General features: G+C 41.7%; 9 protein-coding genes across 9 annotated transcripts; all 9 read right to left on the reverse strand. All coding sequences in view use genetic code 12, as the record gives it.

Moving 5' to 3' along the window:
- Positions 1 to 537: 537 nt before the first annotated feature.
- Positions 538 to 1,786, reverse strand: PICST_39616 (predicted protein; the record flags this gene model as incomplete). Its single annotated transcript, XM_001387026.1, has 2 exons — positions 538 to 1,219; positions 1,662 to 1,786. Coding segments are annotated over 2 exons (807 nt in total), but the record flags the coding sequence as incomplete, so codon positions are not given.
- A 1,173-nt stretch (positions 1,787 to 2,959) lies between these two features.
- Positions 2,960 to 4,219, reverse strand: QCR6 (ubiquinol-cytochrome c oxidoreductase subunit 6). The gene is made up of 2 exons (XM_001387027.1): positions 4,101 to 4,219; positions 2,960 to 3,462 (listed from the first exon to the last, which is right to left on the reverse strand). The coding sequence occupies exons 1-2, from the start codon at positions 4,155 to 4,157 to the stop codon at positions 3,139 to 3,141; spliced, it is 381 nt and encodes a 126-aa protein (XP_001387064.1). The 5' UTR covers positions 4,158 to 4,219; the 3' UTR covers positions 2,960 to 3,138.
- A 547-nt stretch (positions 4,220 to 4,766) lies between these two features.
- Positions 4,767 to 5,636, reverse strand: RPL8B (60S ribosomal protein L8). Its single transcript, XM_001387028.1, has one exon. The coding sequence runs from the start codon at positions 5,613 to 5,615 to the stop codon at positions 4,830 to 4,832; it is 786 nt and encodes a 261-aa protein (XP_001387065.1). The 5' UTR covers positions 5,616 to 5,636; the 3' UTR covers positions 4,767 to 4,829.
- A 1,160-nt stretch (positions 5,637 to 6,796) lies between these two features.
- On the reverse strand, positions 6,797 to 8,854 carry PICST_66604 (conserved hypothetical protein serine-rich). The gene has a single exon (XM_001387029.1). It carries the CDS (start codon positions 8,623 to 8,625, stop codon positions 6,925 to 6,927), a length of 1,701 nt encoding a protein of 566 aa, XP_001387066.2. The 5' UTR covers positions 8,626 to 8,854; the 3' UTR covers positions 6,797 to 6,924.
- A 1,834-nt stretch (positions 8,855 to 10,688) lies between these two features.
- XUT7 (xylose transporter, high affinity, putative similarity to STL13) lies at positions 10,689 to 11,939 on the reverse strand (the record flags this gene model as incomplete). Its single annotated transcript, XM_001387030.1, has 1 exon — positions 10,689 to 11,939. A coding segment is annotated over one exon (1,251 nt), but the record flags the coding sequence as incomplete, so codon positions are not given.
- A 1,579-nt stretch (positions 11,940 to 13,518) lies between these two features.
- On the reverse strand, positions 13,519 to 14,862 carry PICST_80911 (fatty acid elongation protein-like protein). The gene has a single exon (XM_001387031.1). It carries the CDS (start codon positions 14,647 to 14,649, stop codon positions 13,597 to 13,599), a length of 1,053 nt encoding a protein of 350 aa, XP_001387068.1. The 5' UTR covers positions 14,650 to 14,862; the 3' UTR covers positions 13,519 to 13,596.
- Positions 14,863 to 15,794: 932 nt separating this feature from the next.
- Positions 15,795 to 18,221, reverse strand: PICST_53894 (predicted protein; the record flags this gene model as incomplete). Its single annotated transcript, XM_001387032.1, is given in 2 exon segments — positions 15,795 to 18,170; positions 18,186 to 18,221. Coding segments are annotated over 2 exon segments (2,412 nt in total), but the record flags the coding sequence as incomplete, so codon positions are not given.
- A 1,481-nt stretch (positions 18,222 to 19,702) lies between these two features.
- Positions 19,703 to 20,833, reverse strand: PICST_39580 (predicted protein; the record flags this gene model as incomplete). The annotated part of the gene is made up of 1 exon (XM_001387033.1): positions 19,703 to 20,833. One exon carries the CDS (start codon positions 20,831 to 20,833, stop codon positions 19,703 to 19,705), a length of 1,131 nt encoding a protein of 376 aa, XP_001387070.2.
- A 619-nt stretch (positions 20,834 to 21,452) lies between these two features.
- Positions 21,453 to 23,126, reverse strand: CKT1 (choline kinase; the record flags this gene model as incomplete). The annotated part of the gene is made up of 1 exon (XM_001387034.1): positions 21,453 to 23,126. One exon carries the CDS (start codon positions 23,124 to 23,126, stop codon positions 21,453 to 21,455), a length of 1,674 nt encoding a protein of 557 aa, XP_001387071.2.
- Positions 23,127 to 23,266: the final 140 nt, after the last annotated feature.

Consider the following 23,266-nt stretch of genomic DNA (forward strand, 5'->3'; position numbering starts at 1 on the left):
TATCACGTGACGAAAACCTAACTGCCTGCAGAAAGCTCACCCATAGTAAAGAGAAGTGAAAAAAGCAGTCACATTGCTCTCTTTAACCACGTGACATATATCGAACTACAATATAATTAGCATTTGATATAAATGTTATATTTAGCATTGCTTGTAGGATAGTGTATCTCTACTTGTTGTCTCTACATGTTCTTCATAGAAACTACCGGATTCAAGTATATATTCAAATATATAAGACCGTATTCACAATTTGCACCCAATGGAAGAAATTCAGCTAAGAACTCCGCCAGCAGGACAAACCAAATAATATTATTATCATAAGTACGAGCAGAAGCTCGATGCAACCATGTTGAAAGGAGAAAACATCATCGACTTTCAACGCTTTTTTTTAGAATAATGTGAAGATAAAACAAGGAATTTTAGAAGTAAATATCATGACAGCTACGGGGCCATAGAAAGTAGGAGAACAGGAGCCGACTATGCCTCAGATTCTTCATCCTGAGCAGCTTCGGCTTCTGCTACGGCGACGTCGGCCACAGCTTCGGCTTCTTGGGCCTGCTTTACATCTTCTTCCTTTGGAGTTCTGGCGTCAATAGCAATATCTACAATGATTTCTCTTCCGTTGATTTCCTTTCCGTTAAACTCAGAAACAGCCTGCTTCTGTGTTTCTTCGCTGGAAAACTTAACGAAAGCAATACCCTTATTCTTTCTACGACCGTGGTTCTTCTTCAACACGTGCAAGGGGACCTTTCTAGCAGGAACATGGATCCATTTGGGCTTCAAGTCCTTGAACAAAACGTTCAAGTCCTTGACAGTGACGTCATAGTTGAGATTGGTCACAAAAATGGTATCCTTCGAAGCCTTGCCTTCGGGAGTCTTGTCGTCGCTGGACGAGTCCACGGCTCCGGACTTTGGTGCTGCACCATCGGCTTCCTTTTTGGCAGCAGCAGCCTCGGCCTTCTTCTTGACCTTGTCAGCTAAGAGGGCCTCCCTTTTGGCTCTATAGGCCTCTACTCTGACCTTCTTTTCCTCTTCAGTAGGAGGAGGAACAGCCTTCTTGATGAAGATGTTTCTTCTCTGGAACTTCTGGCCATTGTAGTCGGCAAGAGCCTTGTCTGCATCTTCCTTGGTTTCAAATTGGACAAAGGCAAACCCCAAGTGTCTCTTGAATACCTTGTCACCACGGACGTTTTCCTTAAAAGGAATATCAACTTCGGTGCTAAAAATGTTAGTAAAAAAAACCTAATGAACCCTAGTGAAGATTAAACCAATTGCCCCAACTGTGAAGCGCTAGAATCGATTAAACGACTGCAAAATCATTTTGATTGCAAATCGCTAATCGATATCTACTGCATCCTCCACAGGTCGTGCCCCATCAAATACCATTGTGGTGCCAAAAGGGTGGACATTTTTGTGTACGATTTCCAATAAATGGTACCATTGCAAAAGTGCAGAGAATGTAGCCTCACAGAACTTAACCATATACACCGTGATCGAAGCAGCCAACATTTCCTCTCATTCCATTGCCGTGACAGACACGCAATTGAACGCTTCGCATTCTCTAACTTCTCCGAGTCTCTACTCTTTCTAACTCTTTTCTCTGCTCTTAGTGGCACATCACATGATTCAATCTTCGCTAATAAACTCCATACTATACTTACACATTTAAACCTTCAAAGAACAGCTTCAACTCTTCCTCGGAGGCCTTGAAGTCAACATTGCCCACGTAGATTCTGTCCTCGATGACAGCCTTGGGCGCAATTGTCTCTGTACCGTTTTCAGACATTGTTGTTGATGGATTGCTGGATGAGATTATTTCACGTATACTTTGTTCAATGCTAGTTATCGGTAGAGGCTAGCAGTTCGATTCTTGTGGATACTTTTCGAATTCAATTTCAATTCTCGACAGATATGTTCAGATTCTTCTTCAACCTTCAGACGCGTTCAGACTGAGTTACGATGGTTTGGTGGAGTTTTGTGGAATTGCTGTTCACCTGGTTAAACGATGGCGACTTTTTTTCGATAATAGGATTCATCCTCCTTATATATACACACGTCGAGAATCGGCTGGAGTGTGTAGAGACGGCGCTACCATGTGACATTACCACAGCCAGAGGATTGAATTTGGTGTGTTTGGGCTTGTAGATGTGGCTAAAAACTCTCTCAGTAGTGATTTAAGTGGCTGATATCGTAGCAGTTGTTGGCGAGAAAGCAATCGCTACAAACAGTGGCTGGTTTGATCGACTTGTCGGCCCATATCTCGTGTAGAGTCTTGCGATCGCTGCCCCGATCCGGAATCGCAGCACGTGACGAACTCAGATTTGGATAACTACCTGGGTACTGATAGAGAACAGCATGGAATGTTCTATGGATAAGGATCCGAGAGGTTGACTGGACAGAAGCATCGTGACTTGAATGGTGGGTCAGAAGGTGTGGAATGACACTTTCTGGTTCTTTCCGGCCTCTGCGACGATAAGTGGGTGTTGGCTATTGAGTTCCGGTGATCGGAAATCATTTCCGACGAGAGTATGGGCTGTTATCCACGATTCACCGTAGAAGTCGAGCATGGATAGTATTGGAAGAAATATGAACTCTATTGAGACTCTCTGTATGAAATTGATCATAATTCGCTGTTTCGACTTTTCCAGCTGCTCTGATTTCAATTTTCAAAATCAATTCTATCAATTTTTCACTACAAAAAGTATTCTACTTTGATCTAGTGACGAAGATAAGCATGTATTAAAGAGAGATGTTCAAGACCAACTTCATGAACAGGAAATAGACAGATACAATCTGGAAATGTTTTGCCAGCAGACCACTGTTTGATACGTGCCAAATAGAAAAGACAGGCAAGTCAATTGCAAATGTAAATTCAAATGTCTGCTTAGAGTTAACTTCAGTTGTGTGGACATCTCTATGAGGCTAGATTAGATATGATCCTTAATTAATACTCTCTTTTAACGTTTCTAATATGATATAAGAATAATAAGAATAAATATCAAAACTAAGGTAAACGAGTAATGACCAAATGAACATAATTTTATTTATAGGGAATAGAAGATGCTGACCTACTTGCAACGGATCACAAGCGTGGGAGATTTATACGAGCATGGAACAGAGTTCCACTTCAGGTCCAGTTTACTTCAACTTGTGGAATAATCTTGGAGCAACACAGTCGTTGATGCAGTGCTGCAAGTGGAAGAACTCTTCGATACAGTCTTCCTTGTAGTCCTTTTCAGCGTAACCTTCTTCTTCCATTTCTGCGGTGACTCTTTCGACACACTCGTGGAAGTGGTGGTTGTATGGCTTACATGCTGGAGTTGCGGCACATTCCTCGGTCAATGCAACCAAAGGATCTTCCACTTCATCATCATCTTCATCTTCGTCTTCCTCTTCCTCTTCGTCTGCTTCTTCAGCTTCTTCTTCGGCTTCTTCAGTTTCTTCAACTGGTTCTTCTTCCGGCTATATGTGTTAGTATTAAGACAATGGTATATATAGCAATAGCAATGACAATAGTGAAAACTATGAGTCAAGAATGATAAACGTTACATAATGCAGTGATTGTCGATAACGAAAATGAGTTTGCTATAATAGCACGATAATGAACATTGAAAATTGGAAACTGACAATTAACGGCATGGTTGCAATGAAGTCTACTTTGTAACAAGATGACAGATATCTATGCGATTATAACGAGATGTCGAAAACATTGAATACGAGACTGAGAATGCACCATAGATGATACAAATCAATTACTACACGTCATTCTTCGCTTCCGTGATGAAAAATAGACATCCAGTGAATCCAAACATGATAAACGAACATGACAATCAAAAGTCGTACTCCTTCGGGGATCAAAATGTCATTTGTTTGTCAATTTAAACAACCAAGTCTTGTGAACAATTGGGTAATCAAGTTGCAATTACGAATATGAAATGGCTGAATGTGGGGCTTCACTATTTCGTTCTTTTACCTCCTCTCTTCAGTACACCACTGCATTCGGATATCAGAACACGACTTTGATGGTTGCCTCACAATTTCACCTGTTTCCTTCATTCTCTCTTCTCTTTGTCATTGAGCTTTCAGTTCTGGATACTTACTTCTTCAGCGTAGGCAGCTGGAACAACGGCTTCTATCAAGTCTCTCAAGAACGACATGGCGGATGGACGGAACTACTTAGATGACTCTGGTTTTGACGGGAAAACACAATTAAACCTTGGTAATCTGTGTGGTTAGAAATGGAGGAAGTTTGAAATCTCGAAATCCAATTTTTTTTCACTCACTATGTGAATTTCGCACTCATAGTTAAGCCCATAGTTAAGGAAATATTGGTGGATGGTTTAATGCGAAAAAACGATTATCTAATTGGCTAGAGAGTTTTTCACGTGACTTTGGTGGTGTGATTTTGCATGTGAGCCATAGCACGTGAAAACATCGAATTCTAGTTATACTAATGATGATTTACACTAGTACTACAATACGGCTCATGGGAGCTCATTCTAGCTCATAATATATAGAATTAGGTGCTTGGTACTTTGATATGGATTATTGAAAACTCTTCAAAACTTTTGATGTATATTCTGTCGTATTCTTGCCTCAGCCATTGGGAACCAGAGGTGTTAAGATATGTAGAAGACGGTAGTATAGCTAATATATGGTAAAGTAGACCACGACTAGAGAAAAGCACTTCTATCAGCTTTCATAATCTACTCCCTACTCATCTCAGAACATACTAGATATGCTTGCTACAAATTCTTTCTAAATTTCTATCTAAATTTCTATCTTATGGCACATGTATTAAGTTTATGAGTATTTACAACACATTACACTTAAGAAGATCTGGCAGCGTTGGCAGCAGCCTTTTCCTTCTTGGCAATCTTGTCGTTGGCCTTGGAACCCATGACACCACCACCCCAGTGTCTTCTGGAGTCTTCGTACTTTTCAATGAAGTTAGCGTTGACGGTGGAAACCAACTTGGACAATTCAGCTTCGTCAGCAGCAGAGACTTCGGTCAAAGCAGCAACGGCAGCGGTCTTCTTGTGGACCAAAGTACCCAATCTAGCCTTACCCTTCACGATGGCGTATGGAACACCCATCTTTCTACACAAAGCTGGCAAGAAAACGACTAATTCAATTGGGTCAACATCGTTGGCGATCAAAACCAACTTGGCCTTCTTGTTTTCAACCAAGGAGACAACGTGGTTCAAACCGTACTTGACGACAACTGGCTTTGGAGAAGCATCCTTAGCAGACTTACCTTCGGCAACAGCAGCGGCTTCCTTGGTCAATCTTTCCTTCTTTTCAGCAGCAGTTTCTGGTCTGTACTTGTTGAACAACTTGAAGGTTTGGGCAGCAGTGTTCTTGTCCAAGGTGTTTTGGAATTGGGAAAGAGCAGGAGGAACCTTCAATCTCAAAGACAAGATCTTCTTTTGTCTTTGCAATCTAACGTATTCTGGCCACTTGACGAATCTGGACAAGTTTCTCTTTGGCTGGATGGATTGACCAATACCGAAGTTCTTTGGGGTAGCATCGACCAATGGGTTCTTGGCAGAAGCAGACTTAGCAGTCTTAGTAGCTAATGGAGCTGGAGCAACCTTCTTTCCTTTTGGAGCCATTTTGAAATAGTTACGGGGTTGAGTAGGAAAAGACGACAAACACTTAACTGTAGTGCCAGCCTATTTTTCATATGTATGAAAGTCCCATCAGAGTGAAAAATTCCAGTAGGAATAATGTCGCGCGAAGGGAAAATTTTTCTGATGTCGTGCATGCAGAATGTCGTCCTAGTGCCTAGGGCACGATTTACAAATCTTTTGAGAAGACGCGCTGCACGTGATTAGTGACTGCTTTTTTTGAAATGTAGTGTTGCAATTGTTGTGAACATGTAGTTTTGTATCACTGCAGTTTGTTGTTTGCAGTTTAGTTTAGATTGGGATGTCCGCTTTTAATTGCCTGTTTGGGTGGCGCGGCGGGCATCATTTAGATACTGTAGTCTAACCTGGAACCTGGAGTCGGGACTCCGATTTGTATCTGGATTGCACCCCTTCCTGAGATTACCACATATTTTTGTCTTTCAAATTTGTCCCATTTGGTAGGCTTCCTTTCTTTTGTCACTTTCGTCTGTCAGAAATACATGACGACGCGACATTATTCGTCATTGTTTCTCTGGGATGTGGTGACACAGAATTCATAGATAAGGATTCTGATTCTGTTTGTTTCGGTAGAGGAGCCAAAGGGATGTGACCTGTTCGGTGCAAAAACAGTGAGTCGAATGTCGTGCAAATGACCAGCTTGGATGGAAAGCTGACGAAAATTTGTGACCGAAGAAACGTGAGTCAGAAACTCAACCCGCTTGTCCTGTTGAATCCCCAAGAACCCCCTAAAATCGTGTCTGACGCCTTTTGTCTGACGTCTTTCGCTTCTCGGATGTGGATCTCAGTGATGGCAGTCGCAGTGAAGTGTAAGTCTCCTGGCGCATATCGCATAGTGCAGCTATGTATGCAAAGCAAATATGCAGGCATAGGAATAATGTAGCAGGGGATACGAATCTTGATTTTACGAAATGGATGCAAATATTCTCCTTCAAATTATACGATTTTGTCTTTGTCAAGCAAAGCACCGTATAGTTTCTGAAGCGGACATGTCGTCGCCACAATATCCTCTATATGATTTGTCTACTAGTCGAATCTGTTGTATCAGGGATTGCTATATTAACCATCTATAAAGTAGAGAGAGAACTGAAACATAAAGGGTATACTGTGGTACACAAGTAGATATACAATGGAGAAGTAAATAGAAAAGAAGAATCAGGCGAGCTGTTCTTCACTTATGCTGTAATTTTAGTTTGCTGTAGTTTTAGATTGCAAATCTTATTATCAAGTAGCAGCCAAAGGTAATAAACCAGTATTGAACCTTTTTGAGCTGCTCTTAGGAGGAGCAGTCCATCCATCTGGGATTGCACCAGCCCTTGACGGTGAACTGAGTCTTGGTGAAACCGGAGTTTGGTGCCATGCCGTTAGGCTTAGTCTTGCCGTTATACAAGATACCAGCTGGCTTCAATGTTGGACGCAAAGACAACAGAGTAGAATCCCAAGGAAGATAGTTTCCAGACTTACGGGTAAGCAGGTAGTCGATGTCATCGAGGTCTGCGTTTCCCAAAAAGACATAGTTGTTGCAGTCGATCCCCAACAAAGGAGAATCGTCGCTACGAGGAGGAAGAATCACACTGTTCCACAACTTGTCACGCGACATGTTGGAGATACGACAGACATTGTAGCGATGGTGGAAAACTAACAATTGTGGCTTGTCAGCTACGAGTCTAAACAACTCTGTTTGGTTCACATTGGTATCGCCACTGCCGAAGCTGGCAGTGTTGGGCAACGTCTTGGAGTTCATTCTGGCGTTGTAGTCAAAAGCGTAGAGTCTCAAGAACGACGAGTTGATTCTATTGTCTCGGTTCTTGAACGATTTACAAGATGGTGTCTTCAACGAATCGTACTCTACATCATTCGAATCGGCACATTCAAAAGTCGTGAGTTCTTGATGCAAACTCTTTTCATCCTCGTCGTCCTCTGGCTCTTCTGCTTCGTGAACATCTGCCAAAACGGCCCAACGCGAACCTGAAGCGGATGCAGCTATAGGAGGTAAAACATCGTCCGTCATTCTGGGAGTCTCCTGAAGCAAAGAGTAGGTAGATAAGTTCCTTTGCAAGGAATCTTTCCAGGATCTGAATGAGTTCGTGAGCTTTGATATGGGTGAAGCTTTCTTCTTCAAATCGAGACTGTCTTGTGTTTTCAATACTTTATAGAGAGACTCGGTGGAAGAAGACTTGTGCAAACTGCGGTGTGTGTCGTTGCTACTTATAGTAAATGCTGGTGACGTTTCTGTGGTGGCAGTCATGGCTGAGTTGGTTACAATAGATGGCGCCGCAAAGGAGGCAGTTTTGGATACCGATGTCGTTGCCAAAGGTGAAGATGACGAAATGTAGGACGAGAACACAGAAGGCGCAGATGAAGATAGCGAGGATGTTACCGACTTGGGTATGTTGATCACAGAGCCATAGCGAGAGCTTTTGGAAACGTACGAGAAGCTGTGATGATTGTTGTTGTACGAGAAGTAGCAGTAACAATTTCTATGGGAAGATGCTGAAAGCGAAGAAAGACGATCAGTGGAAGTGGAATGCGACGACTCTGAACTGAGTGAGTAATCGTCGTAAGAATAGTCGTCTTCGATTTCTTCTTCTTCGTCGATGTCAACCTCTTCTACTTCGGCATTTTCGCCGTCTACATTTTCAAAATGTTTCACGTCGTCTTCGTTTCCAAGATGGTTGTAGTTTGCTTCATATTCGTATTGGTAGTAGTCAGGACTTGGGTTTTGTGGTGCAAACTCATTGAGAGGGTGAGCTGCTACTTGGGTTCGATTCACTTGGTGGTTTTTATTTCTCAGACGTTTGGAACCTCTATAGTTGGTTCGTTTGTTGTAGAGAGTCGACTTGATAGACGTTATGGTGACGGAGTTTCGAAGGGGCAGTATACACTGTTTTCTGAGTCTGTTCTCAGCGTCGTACTCTTGTGTCGCTATAGGAATCGCCGGAGAGTACGCCGACTGGCTTTGGATGGAAATGGCCATTGTGGGGGTAGCTTTCTGGAATACAATAATGCGATAATTTCGATCTCGGAGTTGTTTGGGATTTCTCAGGAATTTATAGGATTTCTAGAATGGGACGGAGCCGTGTGACTAGATGAATAGATAAGAAAAAGCAAGATAAGTCACGATTTTCACGCTGAACAAACGAAGAACAAGCTCTAAGAATAAATACAACTAACAGGCAAATTCAGAGCCGTGCAACTCAATCAGTAAATCTGGAGGGCCATACAAACGACTCTTCCTCTTGAACACCAGGAATGTTGAACATTATATAGAATGGAATTCTGCCTGTAGGAGCAGTTCAGGTATCAGGTATTTTTTAGCAGCAGCAGCTCATCCTAGAGTGCAGCCTGCATGCAGCCTGCGGAATCTGTTGGCACCGTGAGGTGGATGTCGTCGCGGCGGCGTGTGCACGACATTTAACATGCGGCCAATAAGAAACTAACCAAAAAATGTCTGCGTCGTAACGGTTGCACTAAAATATCCCGCAAAGCTGAACAGGGCAATGTCGCGGGCATGGAACCGCCCATAGTTAGCCAAGTGCGCTGCGGATGTCGCCGAACAAATGGAGATCTCATGTTACGTGGTACCGTTTCAGAATGTGGTCGTCTAAATGTCGTATGTGTTTTATCCAAGTTCCAAGTAGGGAAAGCTTATCTCGAGCCCGGACTGTGTGTGACATGACAGAAGATTCTTAAAGAGACCTGGACATTATTTTCAGCGCACATTCGTCTGACACTGAACTCGAACACAGTCAGACATTTCCCCTTTCTGCTATCCGCTATTGCTGCATTACATCAGCGTTGTGCGCTGAAGGAGCGTACGACATTTCCCGTAGTGTTCTGCAGCGAAAATCGCCCTCTTACATTCAGCCCATGTATTTTTTATGCTCGCTAGCGTCTTTGGTGTGCATATTGCGTACTTTCTCGGCTTCTCCGCTGCCATTCAAATCCCCGGCCTTGGTGGCTTCTAGGAACAATGGGAAAAGTTGCCCTACCGAAGATGGGCCCACGGCCATTGCCCAAAGTTAGAAACACACCACAGAATGCCAGTGGCCTTCTGCACAGACGAGACGAGAAAACCTTCGCTGTTCCTGACTTGGACGACCTGAACTGGCATAATTTCATTGGCTCATATTGGAATGCTAACTGAATGAAAAGTGCAGTCGGAGCCGCTGCAGTTACTCAGAGTAGTTAACTATGCGGATCGTTCCGCCGGAAGTCTTGTGATCCGCTAGTCGCATGCATTTTCCACTTGTAGTGTCTCTAAGCGAAGCGACATTGCCGGAAATGTCAGAGCAAGAGCAAATGTCGCAGATACGACCTCTCTGTCTAGCGGGATTTGACTTCCATCTGCCGCCAGTAACCGCACTCAGGTGCAAGACCGGCAGTTGCCAAAAAAAAGATCTAGCAAAATGTCGCGGCTACAGCCCATGCCGTTTATGCCATTATTGGGAACCCAGGTAACAGACTCTACTTTTACGGCAATAACGTCAGAAGGACGTTGGAATGCATGGGGTTGACCGTCTGGGCCGAGCCGGATGGCTGTGATGTATCACCAGACCAACAGCCGAATCTGGATCCTGATCTGGCCAGGCTGGAGGATTTGGTGGGAAGAAAAGCAAGCAAAGCCAGACCAGACCCCAGATGAGATTAGATATCATCTACAAACTGAACTACCGTGCTAGTATGGTCGTATTGTAAAATTACTATAATGTAGCGAAGAGAAAATGTAAATAAGAGGTGCATGTTGTTCACATAATTATCACGAACTGGTAGCTAGCCATTAGCTGGTAGTGAGCGATACGCCATCGGCTTCTGGCAGAATGTTTCACCATAACCGAACTCCAGGAGCCACTGCTGGATGAACACACCAGCTGCAAGCTTGATATATACTTGTAAACAGAAGAGAAACAGACGTCATGAGAGTCTACTTGGATAATGGACCAGGCTCTTCCTGACTCAATAGTCTCTCATGATAATCTAGAGTAATGTTCTTCTTGGAGACTCGTCGTGATCTTCGGTATCGTCCAAATCGTCCAAATCGTCCAAATCGTCCAAATCGTCCATTTCTACATCGTTGTGGCGGATATCGTTCTCTACCCTTTGGTACGCCTGGCCATCATTCTGGTGTCTCTTTCGTGAAATCTTGAACGGAGACTTGTAGTTGTAAAAGCTCTCGAACACAGAGTCCATATCCTCTAGCTCTGCACCCTTTGTCTCTGGATAGAAGAAAATCACCACTATCACCGAGATGATACAACTACCAGCCGGGAATAGATAAGTTCCCCAGCCCAATCTCTGCTGTAGAATTGGCGTCATCTGACCCACAACAAAATTGGCAAACCAGTTTGTAGCCGTAGAAATAGAAACACCTTTCGATCTAACTGCCAATGGCATCACCTCCGGCGGGATCAAGAATCCGATAGGACCCCAACTGTAGCCAAAAGATGCATTGTAGATTATCACCAATACCGCAACCATAGACGGTGTGAACGACTTGTCTAGTAGAATTACCACCGCAATCAAACCAATACATATTCCCATAGATAAACCCCCGGATATCAAAATTGGCTTTCTACCCCAATGATCCACGAGAAACCACGGAGGAATCGTACTGAACCAATATACTATAGAGTTGATGCCTGTCATAAGTAAAGCCTTGGAGTTGTTGAAGCCTGCTTCTTCAAATACCATGGGGGCATAGTACGAAATGATATTTATGCCGTTGAACTGTGCAAAGCCAAGTGCTGAACAAGCTATAAGCACTCGGGTCATGTAGTTCTTGAACATATGTTTCCAAGTTCGTTCGCTCTTAGGTGTAGTTTCTCTTTCTAACAAGATGGAGTTTTTGATCATAAAGAACTCTTCACGTGGTTTGTTATCATCTAGATGTGAATCATAGAGCAACGCTAATACATGGAATCCTTGTTGGTCCTGGTCTACATCTAATAACCAACGAGGTGACTCGACAATAAAAAATCCCCCAACAAAGAGAACAGCCGCTATCACCACCTGGATGAATAGAGGCAATCGCCAGGACAAGTGGGCAAAGAAGCTATGAGGCTTCTCCCTTGCATCACCTATATCTTGAATAAAGTAGCAGAAGTAATCGGCCCATACACTGAGAGCATAACCAGTGATATTTCCCGTGAACTCTCCACACACCAACTTGCCTCTTTCTTCGCTGGGACTAATTTCGCATTGATAGGACGGCACCATAGTCGATAGAACTCCTACACCCACCCCAGAAAGCACTCTACCAACTGCAAACACATACAAGTTAACTGCAAAAGTCTGCAACGTTCCACCAATTATGAACACAAATGTTCCAGCCAATATTGTTCTTTTTCTGCCCCACTTATCCAGTATACCTGCTACCAAAAGCGATGATATCATGGCTCCTATCTCTAGAATAGAAATTACAAACCCGATTTCACTAGGGCTGGGGTGGTTGAAGTACTTAATAAAGGTGTCAAATGTCAAGATACCAGAGCAGACTCCTTGTTCATAGCCAAAAAGAGAAACAAAAAGTGAAACAAACGCAGACGTGAAATAAACCAATCTAGTCCCCTTGAACTTGAGCTTCGAGGTATAGCCTTTTGAGTCGAAGTCAATGTCTTCGTATTTGTTTCCAAAATCGTCTATAAACGAATCCTGAGAATCTCTTCCGTCGCTTGCACTCCCAGAAGATCCGGGTGTCGAATTCGAACCTTTAAATATGTTCTTCCTGTTAAACCGGATTGGTTTGGAATCATCTTCCAAGTCAAAGTCGTCTTCCGTTTCAAAATCTTCTTGCTTTTTAGTAATACCTCTATCTTCTACTTGCTCGAATTGTTCGATGTAAGGCTTCAGCAGCAGCGAGGTGTCTTGTATTATGATGGTTGGAATGCTAGATGCCGTAGTAGTCGATGTAAAGTTCGAATCAAAGGATGAACGTCTATTGTTTTTGATACGAACATCTGTTCTTAAGTTTTCTGAATTTTCGTTTTCGTTTTCGTTTTCGATATCATCTTCATTTTCGTATTCATCTCCATTTTCATTTTCTAGTTCGTCTTCTAGACTGAAGAGTGTCTGTTCCTCCAGATTCAAAGATGCTGGTGGCATTCTCTCAACATGTATAATGGAATGCGATGTCTATTAGCAAATAGTAACTGAAAATTTCCAGATTTAACTATAACAATAAGGTCAGTATTTTGTTAAAGCTTGAAGAGCTCTCGTTAAGAAATACATACTATGTCTGAGTTCTGGTAAAAGAAGACGAAACCAAAGAGTATATTTAGATCCTTATAATTTCTATGTTACAGGTTTGAGCGTGTTTGCAGGTTGAGATTATGCTTAGTCCAGAACTAGAATGTGACGTCATAAACGACCACACAAACACCACGCAATTATAATTTGCTCCAGCTCAATTAATCCCACGTTAAAGTGGGGAATCGGCCAAGGCAGAAGTATTGTATTGTCCCGAAGCAGGCGTTCTTGCTTTTCTTCCTTTCAGTGATAGCAGGTACTTATTGTGTCTCGACTCGTGGATTTTTTAGGTCGCCAAAAAATAACGCTATAAAATACTCTTATTGCTGCGAAAATATATGCTCAGCAGGTCAAAAGCGTCTTATCAAGTCTATTTCAGGTTTACTGTAGCTCGTTTCGCAGCCACTGTAGTTCACAGGTATGTTTAGCATAAGTTATAAGCCTTGAGATTGGATTGTGTACATGACACCTATATAAACATAGCTCCTATCTCAATACACTCGAAGACAGGGCTTTGCAATGTAGATCTCTCTACGATATTTTCGATGTTGGAAATGATTCCTGAACACTGATAAATCATTCAAACTTGAGCTGATGTATGCGTCTCTACATTTAGCAATACAGTCAATCATATATGAAATTTTATTTAGTAATAACTCTGTCTAGGTGTTCTATAGGAGTAGATGCGGGGCGTGAAGGCAGCCTATTTACGCTTAAGGTAGCTTTCGATGTAGAATGCAGCAAACAATGCAGTCAAAGGAGCCAAGTAGGCCACGTTGATCAAGACAGGAAGGGCCTGGTCAGGAGTGCTAATGCAACTGATCAAACGCAAGTTGTCTTCACTAACGTATTCCGAGGTATCGATGATCCACACAAAGGAGTGCAACACAGCAATACTTCCACCGACAACGAACTGCGTGATTTGCATCGAAGTCAATACTCTTTTGAATAACGTTGGAACACGGATATGCAAGCAGCTCAAGGAAAAGTAAAAGTACATCAACGAGTGAATGAAAGAGTTGAACACAACAAAAATCCAGATAGGAGGCGACTGGAATCTGATACCAGCCCACATACACATCATGGCACCAGCATGGTGGTAACTCTGCAACAACGAAGAGGGTCTTCCTTTCAATAAGATGATAATAGTATCAATGACTTCGTAGAATTTGGAAATGTAGAACCACCAACCAAAGACCTCAAGATTGTGATGGTCGTTCGAGATGATTCTAGAAAAGACACCTTGCTTAGAGTCACAAACAGACTGGAAGAACAACTCAAACTTCTTGAAAGTGTAGGTGTCTCTGTTCAAAGAAGCGTAGAAGGTTGGTAAGATGTCGCCCTTGAATACTCCCATGGTGTTAACGATCGAAGCTGTCATGCCGATAAAGGTCCAGACAGAATAGACACACAAAAAGATGTTGTGCAACAAGACAAAAACCTTGAAAAGAGGATTTCTGGCGATGGCGTAAGGAGCAGCAGGCACTCTTTTAGGTTCCTTACTGGACTTCTTCTCAGAAGGGTTCTTCTCGTAGTACTTTCTCAACTGTCTATTCTTGACAATTGGGTTGATGAAGTGAACCGAGGAGAAGTAGACTATAGCAATAGTCAAGGGAGTGGTCACATTCATAGACGAGGCAAAGATACTCGACAACCATTCTGAAGTGAACGGACTGGATGGGACAGGAGTGTCCAAAGTAGGAAAGTGCCATGCTGAGGCATCAGGCAAGCCGAACTTAACCAATCTGGAAGACATTTTTGGTGAAAACGTGAAAAAGTGACTAAATGAAGATAAAAAGATTGAGAAAGATTGAGAAAGAAGTTTATAAGTTGCAGATCAAAAAGATCAAAAGACCGGGAATTTCGACACCGAAATAAAAGTATAAAGCAAGCTCACAAAACGAGAGTGAAAAATTATTGAGCCGTTCGGAGTTGAAGTCTTCAGACAGCCGTAGTAAAAAATCCCAACCTACAAACTCGAGCAGAACAATAAGAGAAATACAACAAGATCTAAAGCCCCATCGGTTTGGAAAACGTCCGCTAGTTATACTAACCTCACACTACCATTTCACACAAACGGACTATCATTAAGCATTAAAAAAATTCGTGGGGTTTTTTGGTGAAAAATCCATCGAAATGCGAAAAATGTTGGACGACCCAAAACGGAAATTCCACCGCTAATATGCCCTTGGTTAAGCAGTACTGATTCAAGTGAAACTCTGGCCGATTCATGCAGACACAGATCCGCTACAAACTCCAATGGCCCTCATTGTTCATTCAGCTCATATTTATTTTTGTCACATGTTGTCTGGTACCCTTTCTAAAATCTGTCTGGATCTGTTCCTCGGCTTAGTGCGTAATTCTATCTGGCTCTGGATCTTCGGATAGATTGTCTTTCTCTTCCCACATTCTCTAACTAGTATTGTGAGACAACTTTTCTTGTAGCGCGGTTATGAGTTCTTCATCTCCTGTTCATGCCAAGTCCGACTCTGTTGAATCTGGTAGCTCTAATTGGTCTGGAGCCACTTCAGCCGAGGTTTAACGTCACGTGTACCGAATATCTGCGGCTCAGAGTTCTGATCTTGGGAATAGATGCAAAATTATTTTTTAAATGCAAATATTTTTTGGGTCTTTATTTATTTTTGCAATAATTCACTTTTTGCAAGTACAAGCTCTTCTGTTCTGTATCGTGTATTTCTTCTATAGTACAAAATGTAAAGGAGTTTATGCAAAGTATTGTACCACGTTATTGTGGCCATTATAGTGTCCGTTTCTCACAGGAGAGCGGTGCACATCAAATTGCGGAGAGTCGACATAAATCATTTTAGTGTCTGGAGCAACCATTTTGGCTGCAACAATCGGAATAGGCTGGAAAAGTTGGGTACCAAAACCGCTGAAGTTGTTGTAGTGTACCTTTGGCTGTTTAACAGGAGACTTGTGCTTCTTGTATGCTGGTTTGTTTCCCTGATTGTCTACAGCCTGGTTGGAAAGCAGTCTCAAAGCCATAACGTTAGGCTTTACGGTTTCAACCAATGGGTTGAACTCTAAGGCTTTCTTGTCCAAGATCAAAAATCCATGTTGCCTTAAATACAACGTCAAGGAGTCAATGGCAGGCTTCAAGCTCTCTTCGTTGTAGTAACTAAGAATGATCTGGTGGTAATCCTCGGTGCTGGAAGCAGTATTTTCGTTGCTACTGCTTCTAGCAATTGGGGTGCTGTTGACAGAGATCTCAACTCCAAGCAAAATCTTGAAGGGAACAATGACGTTGTTGTAGAAATCTTGTTTGTTAACACCACTAAAAGTCTCTTCGAACTTTCCAACGCTCATGGTGACCTTAAATTCGTAGTTCTTGGGTAACATGGCTTCTATTTGCTTGAAGCAGTGTTTTGTGCGAGCCTCAGAACCCTTGATCTCAACGATAACATCATTACCCTTGAATTCTTCGATCGAAGTAGGGAAGTTGATGTAAGTGTTGTTTTCGTTCTCTAACTCGTTGATGATTTGTAGCTTGTTATTGTTAATAAGAAGCAAGTAGTGGCTCTTGAGTAACTGAAACTTAACAGTGTGGTAGACTGTAGTAGTCGCATTTGGGAATGACTTTGGTGGGTTATTGTTTAAGCAACATTGGTACACTAATTGATCAATTTCATTCTTGACCAACTGGATGTTCTTGCTGTTTTTACGAGGACATTTGATCAAGACGTTATCATATCTCTTGAACGAATAAATATTCTTTGAAGTTGTACCAGAAACAGTGCTGGAAAACTTGATGAAGACGTTGTACTTCTTCATGATAGATTGGATAATGGATCCACCATTTCCAATGATCGACTTATGAAATACTTCTGGGATGTTGAATTTCAATTCAGAAGGTAACTCCATTTCAATTAAGTCCAACCCCTTTAAAAGTACAGACATATTTGTACCTTCATAGATTTCAAAGTCAATATAAAAGTTGTACTCATTAAATGGCGAGAACTTGATCATAGGTAATTGGTTCAATTGGTTCATGATCTTGATCAACTTACCGTTCTTCTTGCCACTGATAAAATCTCTTTGGTTGTTGTGTAACTCCAAGCGTAATTTCAAAGTATTGAAGTCAATACAAGGTGTAGCAGCCATGTCATTCAACAATTGTTTGATTTCCCCAGAGTTACCATTAATATCTATACCAAATCTGTTAGAAGTGATCACACAAGTCTTTCTGTCTTGCATCAATTGAATTAAATTGTATTCGTTAAGTTGGTTAGCGACACAGTTGAGCTGAACGCAGTAATAGCTTGTGCTGAGTAAGTTGACTTCCAACACTGCTTCATTCACAGCTTCCAATGAACAACCTTGAATTAAGATTTTGCAGTTGTTCTTTTCCCCCAAGCTAGGCATTTGGATGAAAATCCCGTGCTTGAACATGATGTTGAGGATCTCAGATTGATTGTACAATGTCATCAAATCTATCTTAACTTTGGTAAGTTCAATTTCTTTGACAATGATATCGTTTCTGAATCTTTCTTCGGAGATCTTGTCGATGATATTCTTGGTCAACAAAATTTCTGGAATGGTTTTGGCTGTGATCCACAACTTGACGTTGCTTGTATTGCTAAAGATTTTGGAATTAAACAAGCTTGGTAACAAATCTGGAATGTAGATGTTGCTGTTGCTCTGCTTGGCAACCTGGTTGAAGTTGAACAACTGGATTCCTCCAATCAAAGGAATCATAGACAACTGGATATCAATGGAATCCAAAAAGTAGTTATTCAAGATGTTGTCAATGAGAATTCTCAAAGAAGATTCGGTGATAGTGATATTGTCCTGGCTGCCCAAGACATGAATGTAGTAGCCGGAAAGAGCACCAATACCGTCTTCTTGGGTCATTTTGCTGTTGTTGATAACAATTTCAGTGTGGTACTGTGAACACAACTTGAACAACTGGGAAGTGAACTTCTCGTTGATCGCCAAGAACTCCCTTTGAGAAATCTGGATAGTTTTGGTGTTGACTTGGCTATATCTCAGCAAAACTTCGGATTTGGAGTTACGGATAAAGTCCTGGTTTCCATGAATCGAAACAGTGATCAACTGGTTCTTGATCTTGGGTTCCATGATGGTGATATAATTGGAAGTAGACTTCATTTGAATTTGGTGCAAGTTGATTGAGTTGACAATATCATGGAGTGGTATTAAATTGTCCACCATTCTATAAGAGGCTCCCAGTTCGCTGATATAATCCCTCCATAATCCATTGTTGGACTCGAAGTAAGTGCTGACATTGGGATTAACTGCCTTGGGGTCTACGACAAAAAAGTACTCAAGATTGAGTACGGAGACGTTCATGACGGATGTTAAAATGTGAGATTCGTTTCAAGGATGCAAATAGTACAGGCAGACAAGCAGATAGAAAACAAAAGTAAACGACAAAATGAGAAGTGAAATAGCGTTGAACAGCGTGGTGAACGGGTATTCAGTGATTTAGTGTGGGTATAAGGTAGATAGTTTAGCTGCGAAAACTATTTGGTGTATTTGGTGGAGCAAACTCTACAAGCCCCAAATCAATTGTTGCTTGACGAAGGTTGTCCTTGACGGTGGTAAAGTGGAGACTGAGAAAATAATATGTGATCTGTTTTCAGATGCAAATCTGGATTGTTCAAGATATATATACTCCAGCTAAAGCCCTTCGCTAAACCTCCAGTATAAGAGGGAATGTATGTTATTAATTACATACATAAAAAGTACGAATCGGGCAATTTTTAGTTTTAGAAGCTTCTGTCAATTAACTTATCCTGGACTAAATAACTAAAACTCACCAGCGCTTCTTTGACCTGCTGTTTATTTACTTTTGGTATGGATCCAGTAACTCGAGTCAATTCTATTAGGCAATCCATCGTTGGTTGCTGATCGAGTTCCCTGTTTGGGAATTATCAAAATAAGTCTGCGCATAGTGTTGCAGATAAAATTCCCCAATTTGGCTAAGTAATGAGATGCAAATTCCCAACACAGTATAAGGTGCAAAACAAAGACTCACATCCATCGACTAAAACTTCCGTCACGCAAAAGGAATGTTGATTAAAAGTGTAATTAGTTGAATCGGGACAGTTGTTGGTGACACCCGTTGCTTCTGGCTGTGCAGCGTATCTATATTGTTAGTCTCCAGTTTCACTTTAAGGTACAGTCTCTAAATCAGAAGTTAGTCCTATCACGAACCCCTGATGCATGTTGTTGTTAAAGCTCCAAATAGCTCGAGATATCTCATATATTGTTGCATTACCATATATGTTGAATATATCTGAAATTGGATATCGAAGCTACTGCGGCATTGCAGAAGACTCAACACTTTTTGCGGGGGATGTTTCTAGTATTGTTTATGTATATTTATTAAAATGGCTATTAGTGTTACGATTAAGATTACGATTAAGATCAGAGTTGCATGTACTCGGGTTTTGAACATCCTTGTAAAATATTCTGCTGTTTTTTTCGATAGTTGCAAAGTGAAGCTTAAATACCTTTGTTATCAAATATTAGTGTGGGCTTGTTGGATTTCTCAAGCTTCTATTTGTGGGTAAAATGTCATCAAGTTAACTTTATCCCGAGAGAATACTGGTAAAAAAACATTCGATATTCTCTGCCTTGTTAACTCTATTCTGAAAGAAGTTTGGTAGATCGCTGTCGATTCTTTCAGATTTGCCTGTATTTCTCTCAAAGTTGAAGAATTTCAAAGCTTTAGAGAGAATCTTTCGATAGTCTCAGATATACAATTCTTGCTAACAGTTTCGTAAACTCTATTTGCTCCTCTCGATTTACTAACTATGACGAAAAAACTACTGTAACCTCTTGCTGTCCCAAACATACACCATTTCGTCCCAGCCTGTGGACGCCACCCAACCTGGTTCTCCCCACAAACTGTAGTCACAACCAATGACAAACTCTTTGTGCTGCCCCATAACACCCTTGCAGCCTCCATTTTTCATGTTCAAGAATCTGGCTCTCTCGTTAGACTCATCTCTCCAAACTCGCACGGACATATCGTAGGAAGTACTGATCAATTCCTGGCCATCGTGAGGAGACCATTGTACTTTTCTAACAGCAAACTGATGACCAAGAAGTTCGTTCAAGGGAGTAGGACCTCTGATGTGGTACGCAGGCATAGGAGCATGGGCGTGTGGTTGGTCGATTTTGGTGATCATCCTTAAGTCCCATATTCTCACTGATTTATCAGTACCAGCTGATGCTATAATCGTGGGCTTGTACTTGTTCCAATCACACGAAAGGGCTTCAAGACCCCCGTGGGCAACGTAATCTATTTGTAAGGGTCTGGGTGCTCTTATATCCCATATCTGAACGTGGGAAGATCCATTTACACTAACTACAGTTGATGGTGAATGCGGAGAAAAGGTAGCGTTATAGATGCAATTAGCTGTGTTCACATGTTGCAGCTGTTGATGTTGTTGTTGATGCGATAAAGGTGGTCTGGCAGTCAGCTCTACAGGCAGAGATTTGGTGGTGAAGTCCTGTGCATGGCTCAAGGTCAAAAGCGAATCTGGACGCTGTGGTGACCACACTTTCATAGATCCGTCCCAGCTTGCAGAGATGAAGTTAGTTTTATCCACCAAGTTCCAGTTGACAGAGAAAACTTCTCTCGTATGCTCCTTCCAGTTCATGACAGGGAATTGTCCCACCGTCAAGTCAAACAATTTTATGGACCCATCGCCGCTGGCTGCTGTTACCTGATTTTCGTGAACCTCACTCCACGCAAGATCGAAGAGTCCGTCCTGGGTTTCCCACGATGTCTGTTCTACAATGGTGCCGTTGGGCTCTATATTCAATATAAAGAGCCGTCCATTACCGACCAATCCATAATTAGCAGCTGTAGCCACAGCAAGCTTGTTATCGAAGTATGGCGAATATTGTACTCCATAGCCGTTGTAACCTCTTGTTCTGAACGGAAGCATGGTGTGAGAATAGAAAGGGGTATTTCTTGATGGTTATTTAGTTTTTCAATAATCTGAAAATCTATCTCCAAAGCTTATCAATTCCTTTTGAATATATACAAGCAGAAACAGCCTTTCCTGGTCCCAATGGCTGAATGACAAAGAACCGAGGCTCTAAAGGATGGTTAATTTTTGTTAGTCAGATTCGACTGAATCATATTCGGTCACGTGAGTTCGTTGAAAAAATCTGGAGAAGTGATTGCGAAATTTTCCTAGAGTGCAGATTGCGTATAAACTTGTATAGAGATTCATACTTGGGACAACGATTCTACTACAATTAATAAAACAGCTGAATTTTCTTATTGGGAGACACTGTCTAATCTCAAAAATGAATTTGCAAGTGCTCTACCTTTGCTTTCATCTAAAATTTTTTTGAATTTTACGCTGATGGAAAAGCTGAAATAAGCAGAATACACGTGAACTGTCATAGTCTCAACTATCCTTAACCGTTGCCTGAAAACTCTTGTATTCTTAACTTTTACTATTTTGAGCTACGTTCTCTTGCTTTGACCATTTCTATTCTGCCCTTTAACAATACTCCAAACATATAACATTATTCTTTTATTAGTATATACATGCTCTAAATATCTAATGTCTTGACATCCAAATACTTGATGATGTCCCAATACTTCTCGTCGATCTCTTCCTTCTTAATTAAGCCAAAACTGATTAGCTCGCCGACAATAATAGCAACCTTCTGCTGTGAGTACTTCAAGTAGTCGAAGTCATCATCACTAGAGGAAATAGCCTCTTCTACAACTACGTTTCCGTCCAAAGACACAGACTCTACACCAGTGATGATGTTGTAAGTACTGTCTATACCGTCTTCAGCAAATCCGTTAGGATTAGGCGATGCAGGGGAAGAAGGCTTGAGTGGACCATTCTGGATTACTCCCCAGAGACACCAGAAAATCTGGACAGTGGCTCTCCAGTAGATGCATTCGTTGTACATCTTTTTGATTTCGTACTGGATCAACTCACTGGCATCGGCTGTCCCATTCAAGAGCTGCTCTGGAGTATTTGGCGTCTTGAGGTTGGAAGAGGGGAATTGGAAGTCGTATTCGATGTAAGACTTGATCAAATTCAACTGCTGCAACTGAGTAGGGTACTTGTCTTCATGGATATAGTACGACTTCTCTTCGTCATGATAATCAGCCATCCACTCTGAGAAATGGTTTACCAAGTCAAAAGCCGGGAAGTTAGCTCCAGAATATTCGAAGTCAATTACAACTAATTTACTATCGTTTTTGTTAGAGGTAGACTTGATTACAGGAGTCGACTCGTCCGTAGGAGTAGATGGAACCGGAGTTTCTACAAGTATATCCTCTGGGTTGAACGATTCGTGCAACAAGAGGTTACCGTACTGGGTATCGTTGTGACAAAACTTGTAGTTGGACGAAAACGATTCCTTGTCATATTTATCAAAGAGCCAGTTCTTGTAGAGATTGACGATTTCCTTGAATCTCCCGAACTCTACAAAAAACACGTCTTTGGGGTCAAAGTTGTTCTTGGTGTATCCTGGCAAGTATTCTTCTTCAAAAAGCTTTAACCATTTGAAGATCAATCTCCAAGCTGTAGGCAAATCGGACAAAACATCATGAAGGTCTAATTCGATTTTGTAGTGCAAGTCCTTCATTCTTCTACCCAACATCTGGGAGATAATTTCGTCTCTGATCTGAACTTTGTTCAACGTGATGAATCCGTCTAAAAACTGCTCGAATCTACCATTAGCGAAGATTCCAAGAAGTCTAGGACCGATTCTCTTTTGTGACAACTTGATTAAAGTAGCTAATTCCAGGTCTCTATCGATGAGTTCTTCGACGTTTTTACCGTACACTCTCAATAACAAGGTTGGCAAGCTCAAGTTCTGTTGGCTGTCGTAGTACTCGATACGGTAGATGGAGTTCGTGAGCGCACCCGAGATTCTATTCACCACCAAGTTGGATATGGTCAACTGTCTCTTGTGCCATTTCGAAATCTTCAACGTCTTGACCAAAGCAATCAAATCTTGTTTGAAGAAATCGAGCGGCAAAGAATTATCCAAAGTCGCTGAGACAGTTGGGACAGATTTTTCGTGGTCGATGTTGGTAGGCGTGACAACTAACTTCGTTAAAGAAGACGACGATAAGGATCTCTTTCCAACAGACGGTCTTCTTGTAGAAGAAGTGGATCTCGAGTTGGCAGTCGAGTTTCTTGTTCTCGAACGGGATCTAGACCGTGGCTGGACGGAAACGTTGGCTGGTGTGATATCCATTTTAGAGTGAAGATTAAGAAATGAAATGGATTGTGAAAATTTGAATAACTACAAGAAATATAAGGTCAGTAGAGAAAATCTCCGAAACACGATAAAAGCTTCAGAAAAAGGATGCAAGACACTTAGACAGTATGCGGACT

This window comes from Scheffersomyces stipitis, chromosome 1 (genome assembly GCF_000209165.1).
Source record: "Scheffersomyces stipitis CBS 6054 chromosome 1, whole genome shotgun sequence".
Taxonomy (NCBI): Eukaryota; Fungi; Ascomycota; class Pichiomycetes; order Serinales; family Debaryomycetaceae; genus Scheffersomyces; species Scheffersomyces stipitis.